This window comes from Oncorhynchus nerka, unplaced genomic scaffold, assembly GCF_034236695.1.
Source record: "Oncorhynchus nerka isolate Pitt River unplaced genomic scaffold, Oner_Uvic_2.0 unplaced_scaffold_1194, whole genome shotgun sequence".
Lineage (NCBI taxonomy): Eukaryota > Metazoa > Chordata > Actinopteri > Salmoniformes > Salmonidae > Oncorhynchus > Oncorhynchus nerka.
In genome coordinates, this window is record NW_027040138.1 from 71,011 (window position 1) to 89,691 (window position 18,681).

The 18,681-nt window shown below is 41.7% G+C and overlaps 1 protein-coding gene across 1 annotated transcript in view; it reads right to left on the bottom strand.

The window, feature by feature from the left end:
- Window positions 1-18,681, bottom strand: part of LOC135569170 (trinucleotide repeat-containing gene 6A protein-like) — a 114,913-nt gene that overhangs the window by 39,582 nt on the left and 56,650 nt on the right. The window contains 2 exon segments of the mRNA XM_065015963.1: window positions 6,718-6,840; window positions 12,333-12,516. Of these exon segments, the coding sequence (XP_064872035.1) occupies window positions 6,718-6,840; window positions 12,333-12,516 (307 nt within the window).

An 18,681-nucleotide genomic window follows, 5' to 3' on the forward strand; every position in this document is an offset into this window, starting at 1 on the left:
ACCTGTAGATCAGTCAGTCAGCTCCTAAATAACTATTATTACCAGTCAGTCAGCTCCTAAATAACTATTATTACCTGTAGATCAGTCAGTCAGTCAGTCAGCTCCTAAATAACTATTATTACCTGTAGAGTCAGTCAGTCAGTCAGCTCCTAAATAACTATTATTACCTGTAGACCAGTCAGTCAGCTCCTAAATAACTATTATTACCTGTAGATCAGTCAGTCAGTCAGCTCCTAAATAACTATTATTACCTGTAGATCAGTCAGTCAGTCAGTCAGCTCCTAAATAACTATTATTACCTGTAGATCAGTCAGTCAGTCAGTCAGCTCCTAAATAACTATTATTACCTGTAGATCAGTCAGTCAGTCAGCTCCTAAATAACTATTATTACCTGTAGATCAGTCAGTCAGCTCCTAAATAACTATTATTACCTGTAGATCAGTCAGTCAGTCAGTCAGCTCCTAAATAACTATTATTACCTGTAGATCAGTCAGTCAGTCAGCTCCTAAATAACTATTATTACCTGTAGATCAGTCAGTCAGTCAGTCAGCTCCTAAATAACTATTATTACCTGTAGATCAGTCAGTCAGTCAGTCAGCTCCTAAATAACTAGCTTAAATAACTATTATTAGATCAGTCAGTCAGTCAGTCAGCTCCTAAATAACTATTATTACCTGTAGATCAGTCAGTCAGTCAGTCAGCTCCTAAATAACTATTATTACCTGTAGATCAGTCAGTCAGTCAGCTCCTAAATAACTATTATTACCTGTAGATCAGTCAGTCAGTCAGCTCCTAAATAACTATTATTACCTGTAGATCAGTCAGTCAGTCAGTCAGCTCCTAAATAACTATTATTACCTGTAGATCAGTCAGTCAGTCAGTCAGCTCCTAAATAACTATTATTACCTGTAGATCAGTCAGTCAGCTCCTAAATAACTATTATTACCTGTAGATCAGTCAGTCAGCTCCTAAATAACTATTATTACCTGTAGATCAGTCAGTCAGTCAGTCAGCTCCTAAATAACTATTATTACCTGTAGATCAGTCAGTCAGTCAGTCAGCTCCTAAATAACTATTATTACCTGTAGATCAGTCAGTCAGTCAGTCAGTCAGTCAGCTCCTAAATAACTATTATTACCTGTAGATCAGTCAGTCAGTCAGCTCCTAAATAACTATTATTACCTGTAGATCAGTCAGTCAGTCAGCTCCTAAATAACTATTATTACCTGTAGATCAGTCAGTCAGTCAGCTCCTAAATAACTATTATTACCTGTAGATCAGTCAGTCAGTCAGCTCCTAAATAACTATTATTACCTGTAGATCAGTCAGTCAGTCAGTCAGCTCCTAAATAACTATTATTACCTGTAGATCAGTCAGTCAGTCAGTCAGCTCCTAAATAACTATTATTACCTGTAGATCAGTCAGTCAGTCAGTCAGCTCCTAAATAACTATTATTACCCAGTCAGTCAGTCAGCTCCTAAATAACTATTATTACCTGTAGATCAGTCAGTCAGTCAGTCAGCTCCTAAATAACTATTATTACCTGTAGATCAGTCAGTCAGTCAGCTCCTAAATAACTATTATTACCTGTAGATCAGTCAGTCAGTCAGCTCCTAAATAACTATTATTACCTGTAGATCAGTCAGTCAGTCAGCTCCTAAATAACTATTATTACCTGTAGATCAGTCAGTCAGTCAGCTCCTAAATAACTATTATTACCTGTAGATCATCAGTCAGTCAGTCAGCTCCTAAATAACTATTATTACCTAGATAGTCAGTCAGTCAGTCAGCTCCTAAATAACTATTATTACCTGTAGATCAGTCAGTCAGTCAGTCAGCTCCTAAATAACTATTATTACCTGTAGATCAGTCAGTCAGTCAGCTCCTAAATAACTATTATTACCTGTAGATCAGTCAGTCAGTCAGTCAGCTCCTAAATAACTATTATTACCTGTAGATCAGTCAGTCAGTCAGCTCCTAAATAACTATTATTACCTGTAGATCAGATCAGTCAGTCAGTCAGCTCCTAAATAACTATTATTACCTGTAGATCAGTCAGTCAGTCAGTCAGCCTAAATAACTATTATTACCTGTAGATCAGTCAGTCAGTCAGCTCCTAAATAGTCAGTCAGCTCCTAACCTAACATTATTACCTGTAGATCAGTCAGTCAGTCAGTCAGCCTAAATTATTACCTGTAGATCAGTCAGTCAGTCAGCTCCTAAATAACTATTATTAGTCAGTCAGTCAGCTCCTAAATAACTATTATTACCTGTAGATCAGTCAGTCAGTCAGTCAGCTCCTAAATAACTATTATTACCTGTAGATCAGTCAGTCAGTCAGTCAGCTCCTAAATAACTATTATTACCTGTAGATCAGTCAGTCAGTCAGTCAGCTCCTAAATAACTATTATTACCTGTAGATCAGTCAGTCAGTCAGTCAGTCAGCTCCTAAATAACTATTATTACCTGTAGATCAGTCAGTCAGTCAGCTCCTAAATAACTATTATTACCTGTAGATCAGTCAGTCAGTCAGCTCCTAAATAACTATTATTACCTGTAGATCAGTCAGTCAGTCAGCTCCTAAATAACTATTATTACCTGTAGATCAGTCAGTCAGTCAGCTCCTAAATAACTATTATTACCTGTAGATCAGTCAGTCAGCTCCTAAATAACTATTATTACCTGTAGATCAGTCAGTCAGTCAGTCAGCTCCTAAATAACTATTATTACCTGTAGATCAGTCAGTCAGTCAGCTCCTAAATAACTATTATTACCTGTAGATCAGTCAGTCAGCTCCTAAATAACTATTATTACCTGTAGATCAGTCAGTCAGTCAGTCAGCTCCTAAATAACTATTATTACCTGTAGATCAGTCAGTCAGTCAGCTCCTAAATAACTATTATTACCTGTAGATCAGTCAGTCAGTCAGTCAGCTCCTAAATAACTATTATTACCTGTAGATCAGTCAGTCAGTCAGCTCCTAAATAACTATTATTACCTGTAGATCAGTCAGTCAGTCAGCTCCTAAATAACTATTATTACCTGTAGATCAGTCAGTCAGTCAGTCAGTCAGCTCCTAAATAACTATTATTACCTGTAGATCAGTCAGTCAGTCAGCTCCTAAATAACTATTATTACCTGTAGATCAGTCAGTCAGTCAGTCAGTCAGCTCCTAAATAACTATTATTACCTGTAGATCAGTCAGTCAGTCAGTCAGCTCCTAAATAACTATTATTACCTGTAGATCAGTCAGTCAGTCAGTCAGCTCCTAAATAACTATTATTACCTGTAGATCAGTCAGTCAGTCAGCTCCTAAATAACTATTATTAGACCTCAGATCAGCTCCTAAATAACAGTCAGTCAGCTCAGTCTAAATAACTATTATTACCTGTAGATCAGTCAGTCAGTCAGCTCCTAAATAACTATTATTACCTGTAGATCAGTCAGTCAGTCAGCTCCTAAATAACTATTATTACCTGTAGATCAGTCAGTCAGTCAGCTCCTAAATAACTATTACCTTAGACCTGTAGATCAGTCAGTCAGTCAGTCAGCTCCTAAATAACTATTATTACCTGTAGATCAGTCAGTCAGTCAGCTCCTAAATAACTATTATTACCTGTAGATCAGTCAGTCAGTCAGCTCCTAAATAACTATTATTACCTGTAGATCAGTCAGTCAGCTCCTAAATAACTATTATTACCTGTAGATCAGTCAGTCAGTCAGCTCCTAAATAACTATTATTACCTGTAGATCAGTCAGTCAGTCAGCTCCTAAATAACTATTATTACCTGTAGATCAGTCAGTCAGTCAGTCAGCTCCTAAATAACTATTATTACCTGTAGATCAGTCAGTCAGTCAGCTCCTAAATAACTATTATTACCTGTAGATCAGTCAGTCAGTCAGTCAGCTCCTAAATAACTATTATTACCTGTAGATCAGTCAGTCAGTCAGCTCCTAAATAACTATTATTACCTGTAGATCAGTCAGTCAGTCAGCTCCTAAATAACTATTATTACCTGTAGATCAGTCAGTCAGTCAGTCAGCTCCTAAATAACTATTATTACCTGTAGATCAGTCAGTCAGTCAGTCAGCTCCTAAATAACTATTATTACCTGTAGATCAGTCAGTCAGTCAGTCAGCTCCTAAATAACTATTATTACCTGTAGATCAGTCAGTCAGTCAGTCAGCTCCTAAATAACTATTATTACCTGTAGATCAGTCAGTCAGTCAGTCAGTCAGTCAGCTCCTAAATAACTATTATTACCTGTAGATCAGTCAGTCAGTCAGCTCCTAAATAACTATTATTACCTGTAGATCAGTCAGTCAGTCAGCTCCTAAATAACTATTATTACCTGTAGATCAGTCAGTCAGTCAGCTCCTAAATAACTATTATTACCTGTAGATCAGTCAGTCAGCTCCTAAATAACTATTATTACCTGTAGATCAGTCAGTCAGTCAGCTCCTAAATAACTATTATTACCTGTAGATCAGTCAGTCAGTCAGTCAGCTCCTAAATAACTATTATTACCTGTAGATCAGTCAGTCAGTCAGCTCCTAAATAACTATTATTACCTGTAGATCAGTCAGTCAGTCAGTCAGCTCCTAAATAACTATTATTACCTGTAGATCAGTCAGTCAGTCAGCTCCTAAATAACTATTATTACCTGTAGATCAGTCAGTCAGTCAGTCAGCTCCTAAATAACTATTATTACCTGTAGATCAGTCAGTCAGTCAGTCAGCTCCTAAATAACTATTATTACCTGTAGATCAGTCAGTCAGTCAGTCAGCTCCTAAATAACTATTATTACCTGTAGATCAGTCAGTCAGTCAGCTCCTAAATAACTATTATTACCTGTAGATCAGTCAGTCAGTCAGCTCCTAAATAACTATTATTACCTGTAGATCAGTCAGTCAGTCAGCTCCTAAATAACTATTATTACCTGTAGATCAGTCAGTCAGTCAGCTCCTAAATAACTATTATTACCTGTAGATCAGTCAGTCAGTCAGTCAGCTCCTAAATAACTATTATTACCTGTAGATCAGTCAGTCAGTCAGTCAGCTCCTAAATAACTATTATTACCTGTAGATCAGTCAGTTCCTAAATAACTATTATTACCTGTAGATCAGTCAGTCAGTCAGTCAGCTCCTAAATAACTATTATTACCTATAGATCAGTCAGTCAGCTCCTAAATAACTATTATTACCTGTAGATCAGTCAGTCAGTCAGTCAGCTCCTAAATAACTATTATTACCTGTAGATCAGTCAGTCAGTCAGTCAGCTCCTAAATAACTATTATTACCTGTAGATCAGTCAGTCAGTCAGCTCCTAAATAACTATTATTACCTGTAGATCAGTCAGTCAGTCAGTCAGCTCCTAAATAACTATTATTACCTGTAGATCAGTCAGTCAGCTCCTAAATAACTATTATTACCTGTAGATCAGTCAGTCAGTCAGTCAGCTCCTAAATAACTATTATTACCTGTAGATCAGTCAGTCAGTCAGTCAGCTCCTAAATAACTATTATTACCTGTAGATCAGTCAGTCAGTCAGTCAGCTCCTAAATAACTATTATTACCTGAAGATCAGTCAGTCAGTCAGTCAGTCAGCTCCTAAATAACTATTATTACCTGTAGATCAGTCAGTCAGTCAGTCAGCTCCTAAATAACTATTATTACCTGTAGATCAGTCAGCTCCTAAATAACTATTATTACCTGTAGATCAGTCAGTCAGTCAGTCAGCTCCTAAATAACTATTATTACCTGTAGATCAGTCAGTCAGTCAGTCAGCTCCTAAATAACTATTATTACCTATAGATCAGTCAGTCAGTCAGCTCCCAAATAACTATTATTACCTGTAGATCAGTCAGTCAGTCAGTCAGCTCCTAAATAACTATTATTACCTGTAGATCAGTCAGTCAGCTCCTAAATAACTATTATTACCTGTAGATCAGTCAGTCAGTCAGCTCCTAAATAACTATTATTACCTGTAGATCAGTCAGTCAGTCAGCTCCTAAATAACTATTATTACCTGTAGATCAGTCAGTCAGTCAGTCAGTCAGCTCCTAAATAACTATTATTACCTGTAGATCAGTCAGTCAGCTCCTAAATAACTATTATTACCTGTAGATCAGTCAGTCAGTCAGCTCCTAAATAACTATTATTACCTGTAGATCAGTCAGTCAGTCAGTCAGCTCCTAAATAACTATTATTACCTGTAGATCAGTCAGTCAGTCAGTCAGCTCCTAAATAACTATTATTACCTGTAGATCAGTCAGTCAGTCAGTCAGTCAGCTCCTAAATAACTATTATTACCTGTAGATCAGTCAGTCAGTCAGTCAGCTCCTAAATAACTATTATTACCTGTAGATCAGTCAGTCAGTTCCTAAATAACTATTATTACCTGTAGATCAGTCAGTCAGTCAGTCAGCTCCTAAATAACTATTATTACCTGTAGATCAGTCAGTCAGTCAGTCAGCTCCTAAATAACTATTATTACCTGTAGATCAGTCAGTCAGTCAGTCAGCTCCTAAATAACTATTATTACCTGTAGATCAGTCAGTCAGTCAGTCAGCTCCTAAATAACTATTATTACCTGTAGATCAGTCAGTCAGTCAGTCAGTCAGCTCCTAAATAACTAGACACAGAGAGAGACGTGGACACACAGAGACGTGGACACACACTGAGACGTACCAGGCTTGGACACACAAAGAGACGTACCAGGCTTGTGCTCCAGAGGTGAGTTTACAGACACGTCCAAGGCCGTCCACTTCTTCAGACGAGACTGAGGCTCCTTACAGCCAGACACAGTGTCAAGGCCTACATTCAGGTTAGAGTTCAAGCCTGGAGAAGACGAGAGTATTGTAGTATTTCAGATATACACAGACAGAACTACGTAGAAACCAGGATAAAACACTGTCTAGAACTACAGAACTACGTAGACACCAGGATAAAACACTGTCTAGAACTACGTAGACACCAGGATAAAACACTGTCTAGAACTACGTAGACACCAGGATAAAACACTGTCTAGAACTACAGAACTATGTAGACACCAGGATAAAACACTGTCTAGAACTACGTAGACACCAGGATAAAACACTGTCTAGAACTACAGAACTACGTAGACACCAGGATAAAACACTGTCTAGAACTACGTAGACACCAGGATAAAACACTGTCTAGATAAGACACCAGGATAAAACACTGTCTAGAACTACGTAGACACCAGGATAAAACACTGTCTAGAACTACGTAGACACCAGGATAAAACACTGTCTAGAACTACGTAGACACCAGGATAAAACACTGTCTAGAACTACGTAGACACCAGGATAAAACACTGTCTAGAACTACGTAGACACCAGGATAAAACACTGTCTAGAACTAAAGAACTACGTAGACACCCAGGATAAAACACTGTCTAGAACTACACGTAGACACCAGGATAAAACACTGTCTAGCACCAGGATAAAAACTACGTAGACACCAGGATAAAACGTAGACTGTCTAGAACTACAGAACTACGTAGACACCAGGATAAAACACTGTCTAGAACGTAGACACCAGGATAAAACACTGTCTAGAACTACAGAACTACGTGAGACACCAGGATAAAACACTGTCTACAGAACTACGTCAGACACCAGGATAAAACACTGTCTAGAACCGTAGACACCAGGATAAAACACTGTCTAGAACTACGTAGACACCAGGATAAAACACTGTCTAGAACTACGTAGACACCAGGATAAAACACTGTCTAGAACTACAGAACTACGTAGACACCAGGATAAAACACTGTCTAGAACTACGTAGACACCAGGATAAAACACTGTCTAGAACTACAGAACTACGTAGACACCAGGATAAAACACTGAACTCAGAACTACGTAGACACCAGGATAAAACACTGTCTAGAACTACTAGATCAGTCGTCAGACACAGGATAAAAACACTGTCTAGACACCAGGATAAAACACTGTCTAGAACTACAGAACTACGTAGACACCAGGATAAAACACTGTCTAGAACTACAGAACTACGTAGACACCAGGATAAAACACTGTCTAGAACTACAGAACTACGTAGACACCAGGATAAAACACTGTCTAGAACTACAGAACAGGATAAAACACTAGAACTACAGAATTACGTAGACACCAGGATAAAACACTGTCTAGAACTAGACACTACAGGATAAAACACTGTCTAGAACTACGTAGACACCAGGATAAAACACTGTCTAGAACTACGTAGACACCAGGATAAAACACTGTCTAGATAAAACACTACTAGAACTACGTAGACACCAGGATAAAACACTGTCTAGAACTACAGAACTACGTAGACACCAGGATAAAACACTGTCTAGAACTACGTAGACACCAGGATAAAACACTGTCTAGAACTACGTAGACACCAGGATAAAACACTGTCTAGAACTACAGAACTACGTAGACACCAGGATAAAACACTGTCTAGAACTACGTAGACACCAGGATAAAACACTGTCTAGAACTACAGAACTACGGAGACACCAGGATAAAACACTGTCTAGAACTACAGAACTACGTAGACACCAGGATAAAACACTGTCTAGAACTACGTAGACACCAGGATAAAACACTGTCTAGAACTACGTAGACACCAGGATAAAACACTGTCTAGAACTACAGAACTACGTAGACACCAGGATAAAACACTGTCTAGAACTACAGAACTACGTAGACACCAGGATAAAACACTGTCTAGAACTACAGAACTACGTAGACACCAGGATAAAACACTGTCTAGAACTACGTAGACACCAGGATAAAACACTGTCTAGAACTACAGAACTACGTAGACACCAGGATAAAACACTGTCTAGAACTACGTAGACACCAGGATAAAACACTGTCTAGAACTACAGAACTACGTAGACACCAGGATAAAACACTGTCTAGAACTATGTACCTGTAGACACCAGGATAAAACACTGTCTAGAACTACAGAACTACGTAGACACCAGGATAAAACACTGTCTAGAACAGAACGTAGACACCAGGATAAAACACTGTCTAGAACTACGTAGACACCAGGATAAAACACTGTCTAGAACTACGTAGACACCAGGATAAAACACTGTCTAGTCAGACACCAGGATAAAACACTGTCTAGAACTACCGTAGACACCAGGATAAAACACTGTCTAGAATCACGTCAGAACTAAACACGTCTAGACACCAGGATAAAACACTGTCTAGAACTACAGAACTACGTAGACACCAGGATAAAACACTGTCTAGAACTACAGAACTACGTAGACACCAGGATAAAACACTGTCTAGAACTAGAACAGTCAGATCAGGATAAAACACTGTCTAGAACTACGTAGACACCAGGATAAAACACTGTCTAAACACTATTAGACACCAGGTCTAGAACTACGTAGACACCAGGATAAAACACTGTCTAGAACTACAGAACTAGAGTCACAGGATAAAACACTGTCTAGAACTACAGTACGTAGACACCAGGATAAAACACTGTCTAGAACTACAGAACTACTGTAGACACCAGGATAAAACACTGTCTAGAACTAAACGTAGACACCAGGATAAAACACTGTCTAGAACTACCAGAACTACGTAGACACCAGGATAAAACACTGTCTAGTCGTAGACACCAGGATAAAAACACTGTCTAGAACTACAGTAGACACCAGGATAAAACACTGTCTAGAACTACGTAGACACCAGGATAAAACACTGTCTAGAACTACGTAGACACCAGGATAAAACACTGTCTAGAACTAAATAAGACACCAGGATAAAACACTGTCCAGACTACAAACACTAGACACCAGGATAAAACACTGTCTAGAACTACGAACTAGACACCAGGATAAAACACTGTCTAGAACTACGTAGACACCAGGATAAAACACTGTCTAGAACTAGACACCAGGATAAAAACTGTCTAGAACTGTAGACACCAGGATAAAACACTGTCTAGAACTACGTAGACACCAGGATAAAACACTGTCTAGAACTACGTAGACACCAGGATAAAACACTGTCTAGAACTACAGAACTACGTAGACACCAGGATAAAACACTGTCTAGAACTACGTAGACACCAGGATAAAACACTGTCTAGAACTACGTAGACACCAGGATAAAACACTGTCTAGAACTACGTAGACACCAGGATAAAACACTGTCTAGAACTACGTAGACACCAGGATAAAACACTGTCTAGAACTACGTAGACACCAGGATAAAACACTGTCTAGAACTACAGAACTACGTAGACACCAGGATAAAACACTGTCTAGAACTACGTAGACACCAGGATAAAACACTGTCTAGAACTACAGAACTACGTAGACACCAGGATAAAACACTGTCTAGAACTACGTAGACACCAGGATAAAACACTGTCTAGAACTACGTAGACACCAGGATAAAACACTGTCTAGAACTACAGAACTACGTAGACACCAGGATAAAACACTGTCTAGAACTACAGAACTACGTAGACACCAGGATAAAACACTGTCTAGAACTACAGAACTACGTAGACACCAGGATAAAACACTGTCTAGAACTACGTAGACACCAGGATAAAACACTGTCTAGAACTACGTAGACACAGAACTACGTAGACACCAGGATAAAACACTGTCTAGAACTACAGAACTCCAGGATAAAACACTGTAGACACACCAGGATAAAACACTGTCTAGAACTACGTAGACACCAGGATAAAACACTGTCTAGAACTACAGAACTACGTAGACACCAGGATAAAACACTGTCTAGAACTACAGAACTACGTAGACACCAGGATAAAACACTGTCTAGAACTACAGAACTACGTAGACACCAGGATAAAACACTGTCTAGAACTACGTAGACACCAGGATAAAACACTGTCTAGAACTACAGACACCAGGATAAAACACTGTCGTAGAACACGTAGACACCAGGATAAAACACTGTCTAGAACTACGTAGACACCAGGATAAAACACTGTCTAGAAACTACGTAGACACCAGGATAAAACACTGTCTAGAACTACAGAACTAGACACCAGGATAAAACACTGTCTAGAACTACGTAGACACCAGGATAAAACACTGTCTAGAACTATAGAACTACGTAGACACCAGGATAAAACACTGTCTAGAACTACAGAACTACGTAGACACCAGGATAAAACACTGTCTAGAACTACGTAGACACCAGGATAAAACACTGTCTAGAACTACGTAGACACCAGGATAAAACACTGTCTAGAACTACGTAGACACCAGGATAAAACACTGTCTAGAACTACGTAGACACCAGGATAAAACACTGTCTAGAACTACGTAGACACCAGGATAAAACACTGTCTAGAACTACGTAGACACCAGGATAAAACACTGTCTAGAACTACGTAGACACCAGGATAAAACACTGTCTAGAACTACGTAGACACCAGGATAAAACACTGTCTAGAACTACGTAGACACCAGGATAAAACACTGTCTAGAACTACGTAGACACCAGGATAAAACACTGTCTAGAACTACGTAGACACCAGGATAAAACACTGTCTAGAACTACGTAGACACCAGGATAAAACACTGTCTAGAACTACAGAACTACGTAGACACCAGGATAAAACACTGTCTAGAACTACAGAACTACGTAGACACCAGGATAAAACACTGTCTAGAACTACGTAGACACCAGGATAAAACACTGTCTAGAACTACGTAGACACCAGGATAAAACACTGTCTAGAACTACGTAGACACCAGGATAAAACACTGTCTAGAACTACGTAGACACCAGGATAAAACACTGTCTAGAACTACGTAGACACCAGGATAAAACACTGTCTAGAACTACAGAACTATGTAGACACCAGGATAGTAGCAAGACAGCTTGATGTACCAGGACACCCCCTGGACAGGACACTAGTCTATCACAGCAGGCCCCCTGGGTGTGAGGGCCATGACACCCCCTGGACAGGACACTAGTCTATCACAGCAGGCCCCCTGGGTGTGAGGGCCAGGACACCCCCTGGACAGGACACTAGTCTATCACACCAGGCCCCCTGGGTGTGAGGGCCAGGACACCCCCTGGACAGGACACTAGTCTATCACAGCAGGCCCCCTGGGTGTGAGGGCCAGGACACCCCCTGGGCAGGACACTAGTCTATCACAGCAGGCCCCCTGGGTGTGAGGGCCAGGACACCCCCTGGACAGGACACTAGTCTATCACAGCAGGCCCCCCTGGGTGTGAGGTCCCTACTAAATTATCAGATTGATATTTCCTTCAGGCATCATGAAGGCCTACCTAAAGGGAAGTTGGTAAAGGAGCCCATGTGGTTGGGCTCCTTCTGCAGCTCAGATGCATTCTGGGGCATGTAGTTGTCCATGTAGGACTTGAGGGGCTGGTGGGCGGTGTTCTGCTTCAAGAGGGAGTGGTCGAGGTGTTGCGGAGGCTGCATCATCGACTGGGACGAACCAATAGGACGGCCCTGCACACAGAGAAGGGAGGGGTTAGATGGAGGTACAGACAGTTAGTCTGTACTATGGACTAGAACCAAGGCTGTGTATAACAACAGAGACACCCAGAGAGACAGACAGACATACAGACAGACAGTTAGTCTGTACTATGGACTAGAACCAAGGCTGTGTATAACAACAGAGACACCCAGAGACAGACAGTTAGTCTGTACTATGGACTAGAACCAAGGCTGTGTATAACAACAGAGACACCCAGAGACAGACAGACAGACAGAGAGACAGACAGACAGTTAGTCTGTACTATGGACTAGAACCAAGGCTGTGTATAACAACAGAGACACACAGAGACAGACAGACAGTCTGTACTATGGACTAGAACCAAGGCTGTGTATAACAACAGAGACACCCAGAGACAGACAGACAGTTAGTCTGTACTATGGACTAGAACCAAGGCTGTGTATAACAACAGAGACACACAGAGACAGACAGACAGACAGAGAGACAGACAGACAGTTAGTCTGTACTATGGACTAGAACCAAGGCTGTGTATAACAGAGACACCCAGTTAGTCTGTACTATGGACTAGAACCAAGGCTGTGTATAACAACAGAGACACCCAGAGACAGACAGACAGAGACAGACAGACAGTTAGTCTGTACTATGGACTAGAACCAAGGCTGTGTATAACAGAGACACCCAGAGACAGACAGTTAGTCTGTACTATGGACTAGAACCAAGGCTGTGTATAACAACAGAGACACCCAGAGACAGAGAGACAGACAGTTAGTCTGTACTATGGACTAGAACCAAGGCTGTGTATAACAACAGAGACACCCAGAGACAGACAGTTAGTCTGTACTATGGACTAGAACCAAGGCTGTGTATAACAACAGAGACACCGAGAGACAGACAGACAGTTAGTCTGTACTATGGACTAGAACCAAGGCTGTGTATAACAACAGAGACACCCAGAGACAGACAGACAGAGAGACAGACAGACAGTTAGTCTGTACTATGGACTAGAACCAAGGCTGTGTATAACAACAGAGACACCCAGAGACAGACAGTTAGTCTGTACTATGGACTAGAACCAAGGCTGTGTATAACAACAGAGACACCCAGAGACAGACAGTTAGTCTGTACTATGGACTAGAACCAAGGCTGTGTATAACAACAGAGACACCCAGAGACAGACAGTTAGTCTGTACTATGGACTAGAACCAAGGCTGTGTATAACAACAGAGACACCGAGAGACAGACAGACAACACCGAGACACAGACAGAGAGACAGACAGTTAGTCTGTACTATGGACTAGAACCAAGGCTGTGTATAACAACAGAGACACCCAGAGACAGACAGTTAGTCTGTACTATGGACTAGAACCAAGGCTGTGTATAACAACAGAGACACCCAGAGACAGACAGACAGACAGACAGTTAGTCTGTACTATGGACTAGAACCAAGGCTGTGTATAACAACAGAGACACCGAGAGACAGACAGACAGTTAGTCTGTACTATGGACTAGAACCAAGGCTGTGTATAACAACAGAGACACCCAGAGACAGACAGTTAGTCTGTACTATGGACTAGAACCAAGGCTGTGTATAACAACAGAGACACCCAGAGACAGACAGACAGTCTGTACTATGGACTAGAACCAAGGCTGTGTATAACAACAGAGACACCCAGAGACAGACAGACAGTTAGTCTGTACTATGGACTAGAACCAAGGCTGTGTATAACAACAGAGACACCCAGAGACAGACAGAGAGACAGACAAGACAGTTAGTATGTACTATGGACTAGAACCAAGGCTGTGTATAACAGAGACACCCAGAGACAGACAGTTAGTCTGTACTATGGACTAGAACCAAGGCTGTGTATAACAACAGAGACACCCAGAGACAGACAGACAGAGAGACAGACAGAGAGACAGACAGTTAGTCTGTACTATGGACTAGAACCAAGGCTGTGTATAACAGAGACACCGAGAGACAGACAGAGAGACAGACAGACAACACCGAGACACAGACAGAGAGACAGACAGACAGTTAGTCTGTACTATGGACTAGAACCAAGGCTGTGTATAACAACAGAGACACCGAGAGACAGACAGACAGTTAGTCTGTACTATGGACTAGAACCAAGGCTGTGTATAACAACAGAGACACCCAGAGACAGACAGTTAGTCTGTACTATGGACTAGAACCAAGGCTGTGTATAACAACAGAGACACCCAGAGACAGACAGACAGTCTGTACTATGGACTAGAACCAAGGCTGTGTATAACAACAGAGACACCCAGAGACAGACAGACAGAGAGACAGACAGAGACAGACAGACAGACAGACAGAGAGACAGACAGACAGTTAGTCTGTACTATGGACTAGAACCAAGGCTGTGTATAACAGAGACACCCAGAGACAGACAGTTAGTCTGTACTATGGACTAGAACCAAGGCTGTGTATAACAACAGAGACACACAGAGACAGACAGACAGTCTGTACTATGGACTAGAACCAAGGCTGTGTATAACAACAGAGACACCCAGAGACAGACAGTTAGTCTGTACTATGGACTAGAACCAAGGCTGTGTATAACAACAGAGACACCCAGAGACAGACAGTTAGTCTACTGGTACTATGGACTAGAACCAAGGCTGTGTATAACAACAGAGACACAGAGACAGACAGAGACAGACAGACAGACAGTTAGTCTGTACTATGGACTAGAACCAAGGCTGTGTATAACAACAGAGACACCACTGAGAGACAGACAGACAGTTAGTCTGTACTATGGACTAGAACCAAGGCTGTGTATAACAACAGAGACACCAGAGAGACAGACAGACAGTTAGTCTGTACTATGGACTAGAACCAAGGCTGTGTATAACAACAGAGACACCCAGAGACAGACAGTTAGTCTGTACTATGGACTAGAACCAAGGCTGTGTATAACAACAGAGACACACAGACAGACAGACAGACAGTCTGTACTATGGACTAGAACCAAGGCTGTGTATAACAACAGAGACACAGAGACAGACAGACAGTTAGTCTGTACTATGGACTAGAACAAGGCTGTGTATAACAACAGAGACACAGTTAGTCTGTACCTAGAACCAAGGCTGTGTATAACAACAGAGACACCCAGAGACAGACAGTTAGTCTGTACTATGGACTAGAACCAAGGCTGTGTATAACAACAGAGACACACAGAGACAGACAGACAGTCTGTACTATGGACTAGAACCAAGGCTGTGTATAACAACAGAGACACCCAGAGACAGACAGACAGTTAGTCTGTACTATGGACTAGAACCAAGGCTGTGTATAACAGAGACAGAGACAGACAACAGAGACACAGACAGAGAGACAGACAGACAGTTAGTCTGTACTATGGACTAGAACCAAGGCTGTGTATAACAACAGAGACACAGAGACAGACAGAGAGACAGACAAGACAGTTAGTCTGTACTATGGACTAGAACCAAGGCTGTGTATAACTGTGTATAACAGAGACACCCAGAGACAGACAGTTAGTCTGTACTATGGACTAGAACCAAGGCTGTGTATAACAACAGAGACACCCAGAGACAGACAGACAGTTAGTCTGTACTATGGACTAGAACCAAGGCTGTGTATAACAACAGAGACACCCAGAGACAGACAGACAGAGAGACAGACAGAGAGACAGACAGTTAGTCTGTACTATGGACTAGAACCAAGGCTGTGTATAACAGAGACACCGAGAGACAGACAGAGAGACAGACAGACAACAGAGACACAGACAGAGAGACAGACAGTTAGTCTGTACTATGGACTAGAACCAAGGCTGTGTATAACGACAGAGACACCCAGAGACAGACAGTTAGTCTGTACTATGGACTAGAACCAAGGCTGTGTATAACAACAGAGACACCCAGAGACAGACAGTTAGTCTGTACTATGGACTAGAACCAAGGCTGTGTATAACGACAGAGACACCCAGAGACACCGAGAGACAGACAGACAACACCCAGAGACAGACAGTTAGTCTGTACTATGGACTAGAACCAAGGCTGTGTATAACAACAGAGACACCCAGAGACAGACAGTTAGTCTGTACTATGGACTAGAACCAAGGCTGTGTATAACAACAGAGACACCCAGAGACAGAGAGACAGACAGACAGACAACACCGAGACACAGACAGAGAGACAGACAGACAGTTAGTCTGTACTATGGACTAGAACCAAGGCTGTGTATAACAACAGAGACACCCAGAGACAGACAGACAGACAGAGAGACAGACAGACAGTTAGTCTGTACTATGGACTAGAACCAAGGCTGTGTATAACAACAGAGACACCCAGAGACAGACAGACAGACAGTTAGTCTGTACTATGGACTAGAACCAAGGCTGTGTATAACGACAGAGACACCCAGAGACAGACAGACAACACCGAGACACAGACAGAGAGACAGACAGACAGACAGTTAGTCTGTACTATGGACTAGAACCAAGGCTGTGTATAACAACAGAGACACCCAGAGACAGACAGACAACACCGAGACACAGACAGAGAGACAGACAGACAGTTAGTCTGTGCTATGGACTAGAACCAAGGCTGTGTATAACAACAGAGACACCCAGAGACAGACAGTTAGTCTGTACTATGGACTAGAACCAAGGCTGTGTATAACAACAGAGACACCCAGAGACAGACAGTTAGTCTGTACTATGGACTAGAACCAAGGCTGTGTATAACAACAGAGACACCCAGAGACAGACAGACAGTTAGTCTGTACTATGGACTAGAACCAAGGCTGTGTATAACAACAGAGACACCGAGAGACAGACAGACAGTTAGTCTGTACTATGGACTAGAACCAAGGCTGTGTATAACAACAGAGACACCAGAGACAGACAGTTAGTCTGTACTATGGACTAGAACCAAGGCTGTGTATAACAGAGACACCCAGAGACAGACAGACAGTCTGTACTATGGACTAGAACCAAGGCTGTGTATAACAACAGAGACACCCAGAGACAGACAGACAGTTAGTCTGTACTATGGACTAGAACCAAGGCTGTGTATAACAGAGACAGACAGACAACACCGAGACACAGACAGAGAGACAGACAGACAGTTAGTCTGTACTATGGACTAGAACCAAGGCTGTGTATAACAACAGAGACACCCAGAGACAGACAGAGAGACAGACAAGACAGTTAGTATGTACTATGGACTAGAACCAAGGCTGTGTATAACAGAGACACCCAGAGACAGACAGTTAGTCTGTACTATGGACTAGAACCAAGGCTGTGTATAACAACAGAGACACCCAGAGACAGACAGACAGTTAGTCTGTACTATGGACTAGAACCAAGGCTGTGTATAACAACAGAGACACCCAGAGACAGACAGACAGAGAGACAGACAGAGAGACAGACAGTTAGTCTGTACTATGGACTAGAACCAAGGCTGTGTATAACAGAGACACCGAGAGACAGACAGAGAGACAGACAGACAACACCGAGACACAGACAGAGAGACAGACAGACAGTTAGTCTGTACTATGGACTAGAACCAAGGCTGTGTATAACGACAGAGACACCCAGAGACAGACAGTTAGTCTGTACTATGGACTAGAACCAAGGCTGTGTATAACAACAGAGACACCCAGAGACAGACAGTTAGTCTGTACTATGGACTAGAACCAAGGCTGTGTATACACAGAGACACAGAGACACCCAGAGACACCGAGAGACAGACAGACAACACCCAGAGACAGACAGTTAGTCTGTACTATGGACTAGAACCAAGGCTGTGTATAACAACAGAGACACCCAGAGACAGACAGTTAGTCTGTACTATGGACTAGAACCAAGGCTGTGTATAACAACAGAGACACCCAGAGACAGAGAGACAGACAGACAGACAACACCGAGACACAGACAGAGAGACAGACAGACAGTTAGTCTGTACTATGGACTAGAACCAAGGCTGTGTATAACAACAGAGACACCCAGAGACAGACAGACAGACAGAGAGACAGACAGACAGTTAGTCTGTACTATGGACTAGAACCAAGGCTGTGTATAACAACAGAGACACCCAGAGACAGACAGACAGACAGTTAGTCTGTACTATGGACTAGAACCAAGGCTGTGTATAACGACAGAGACACC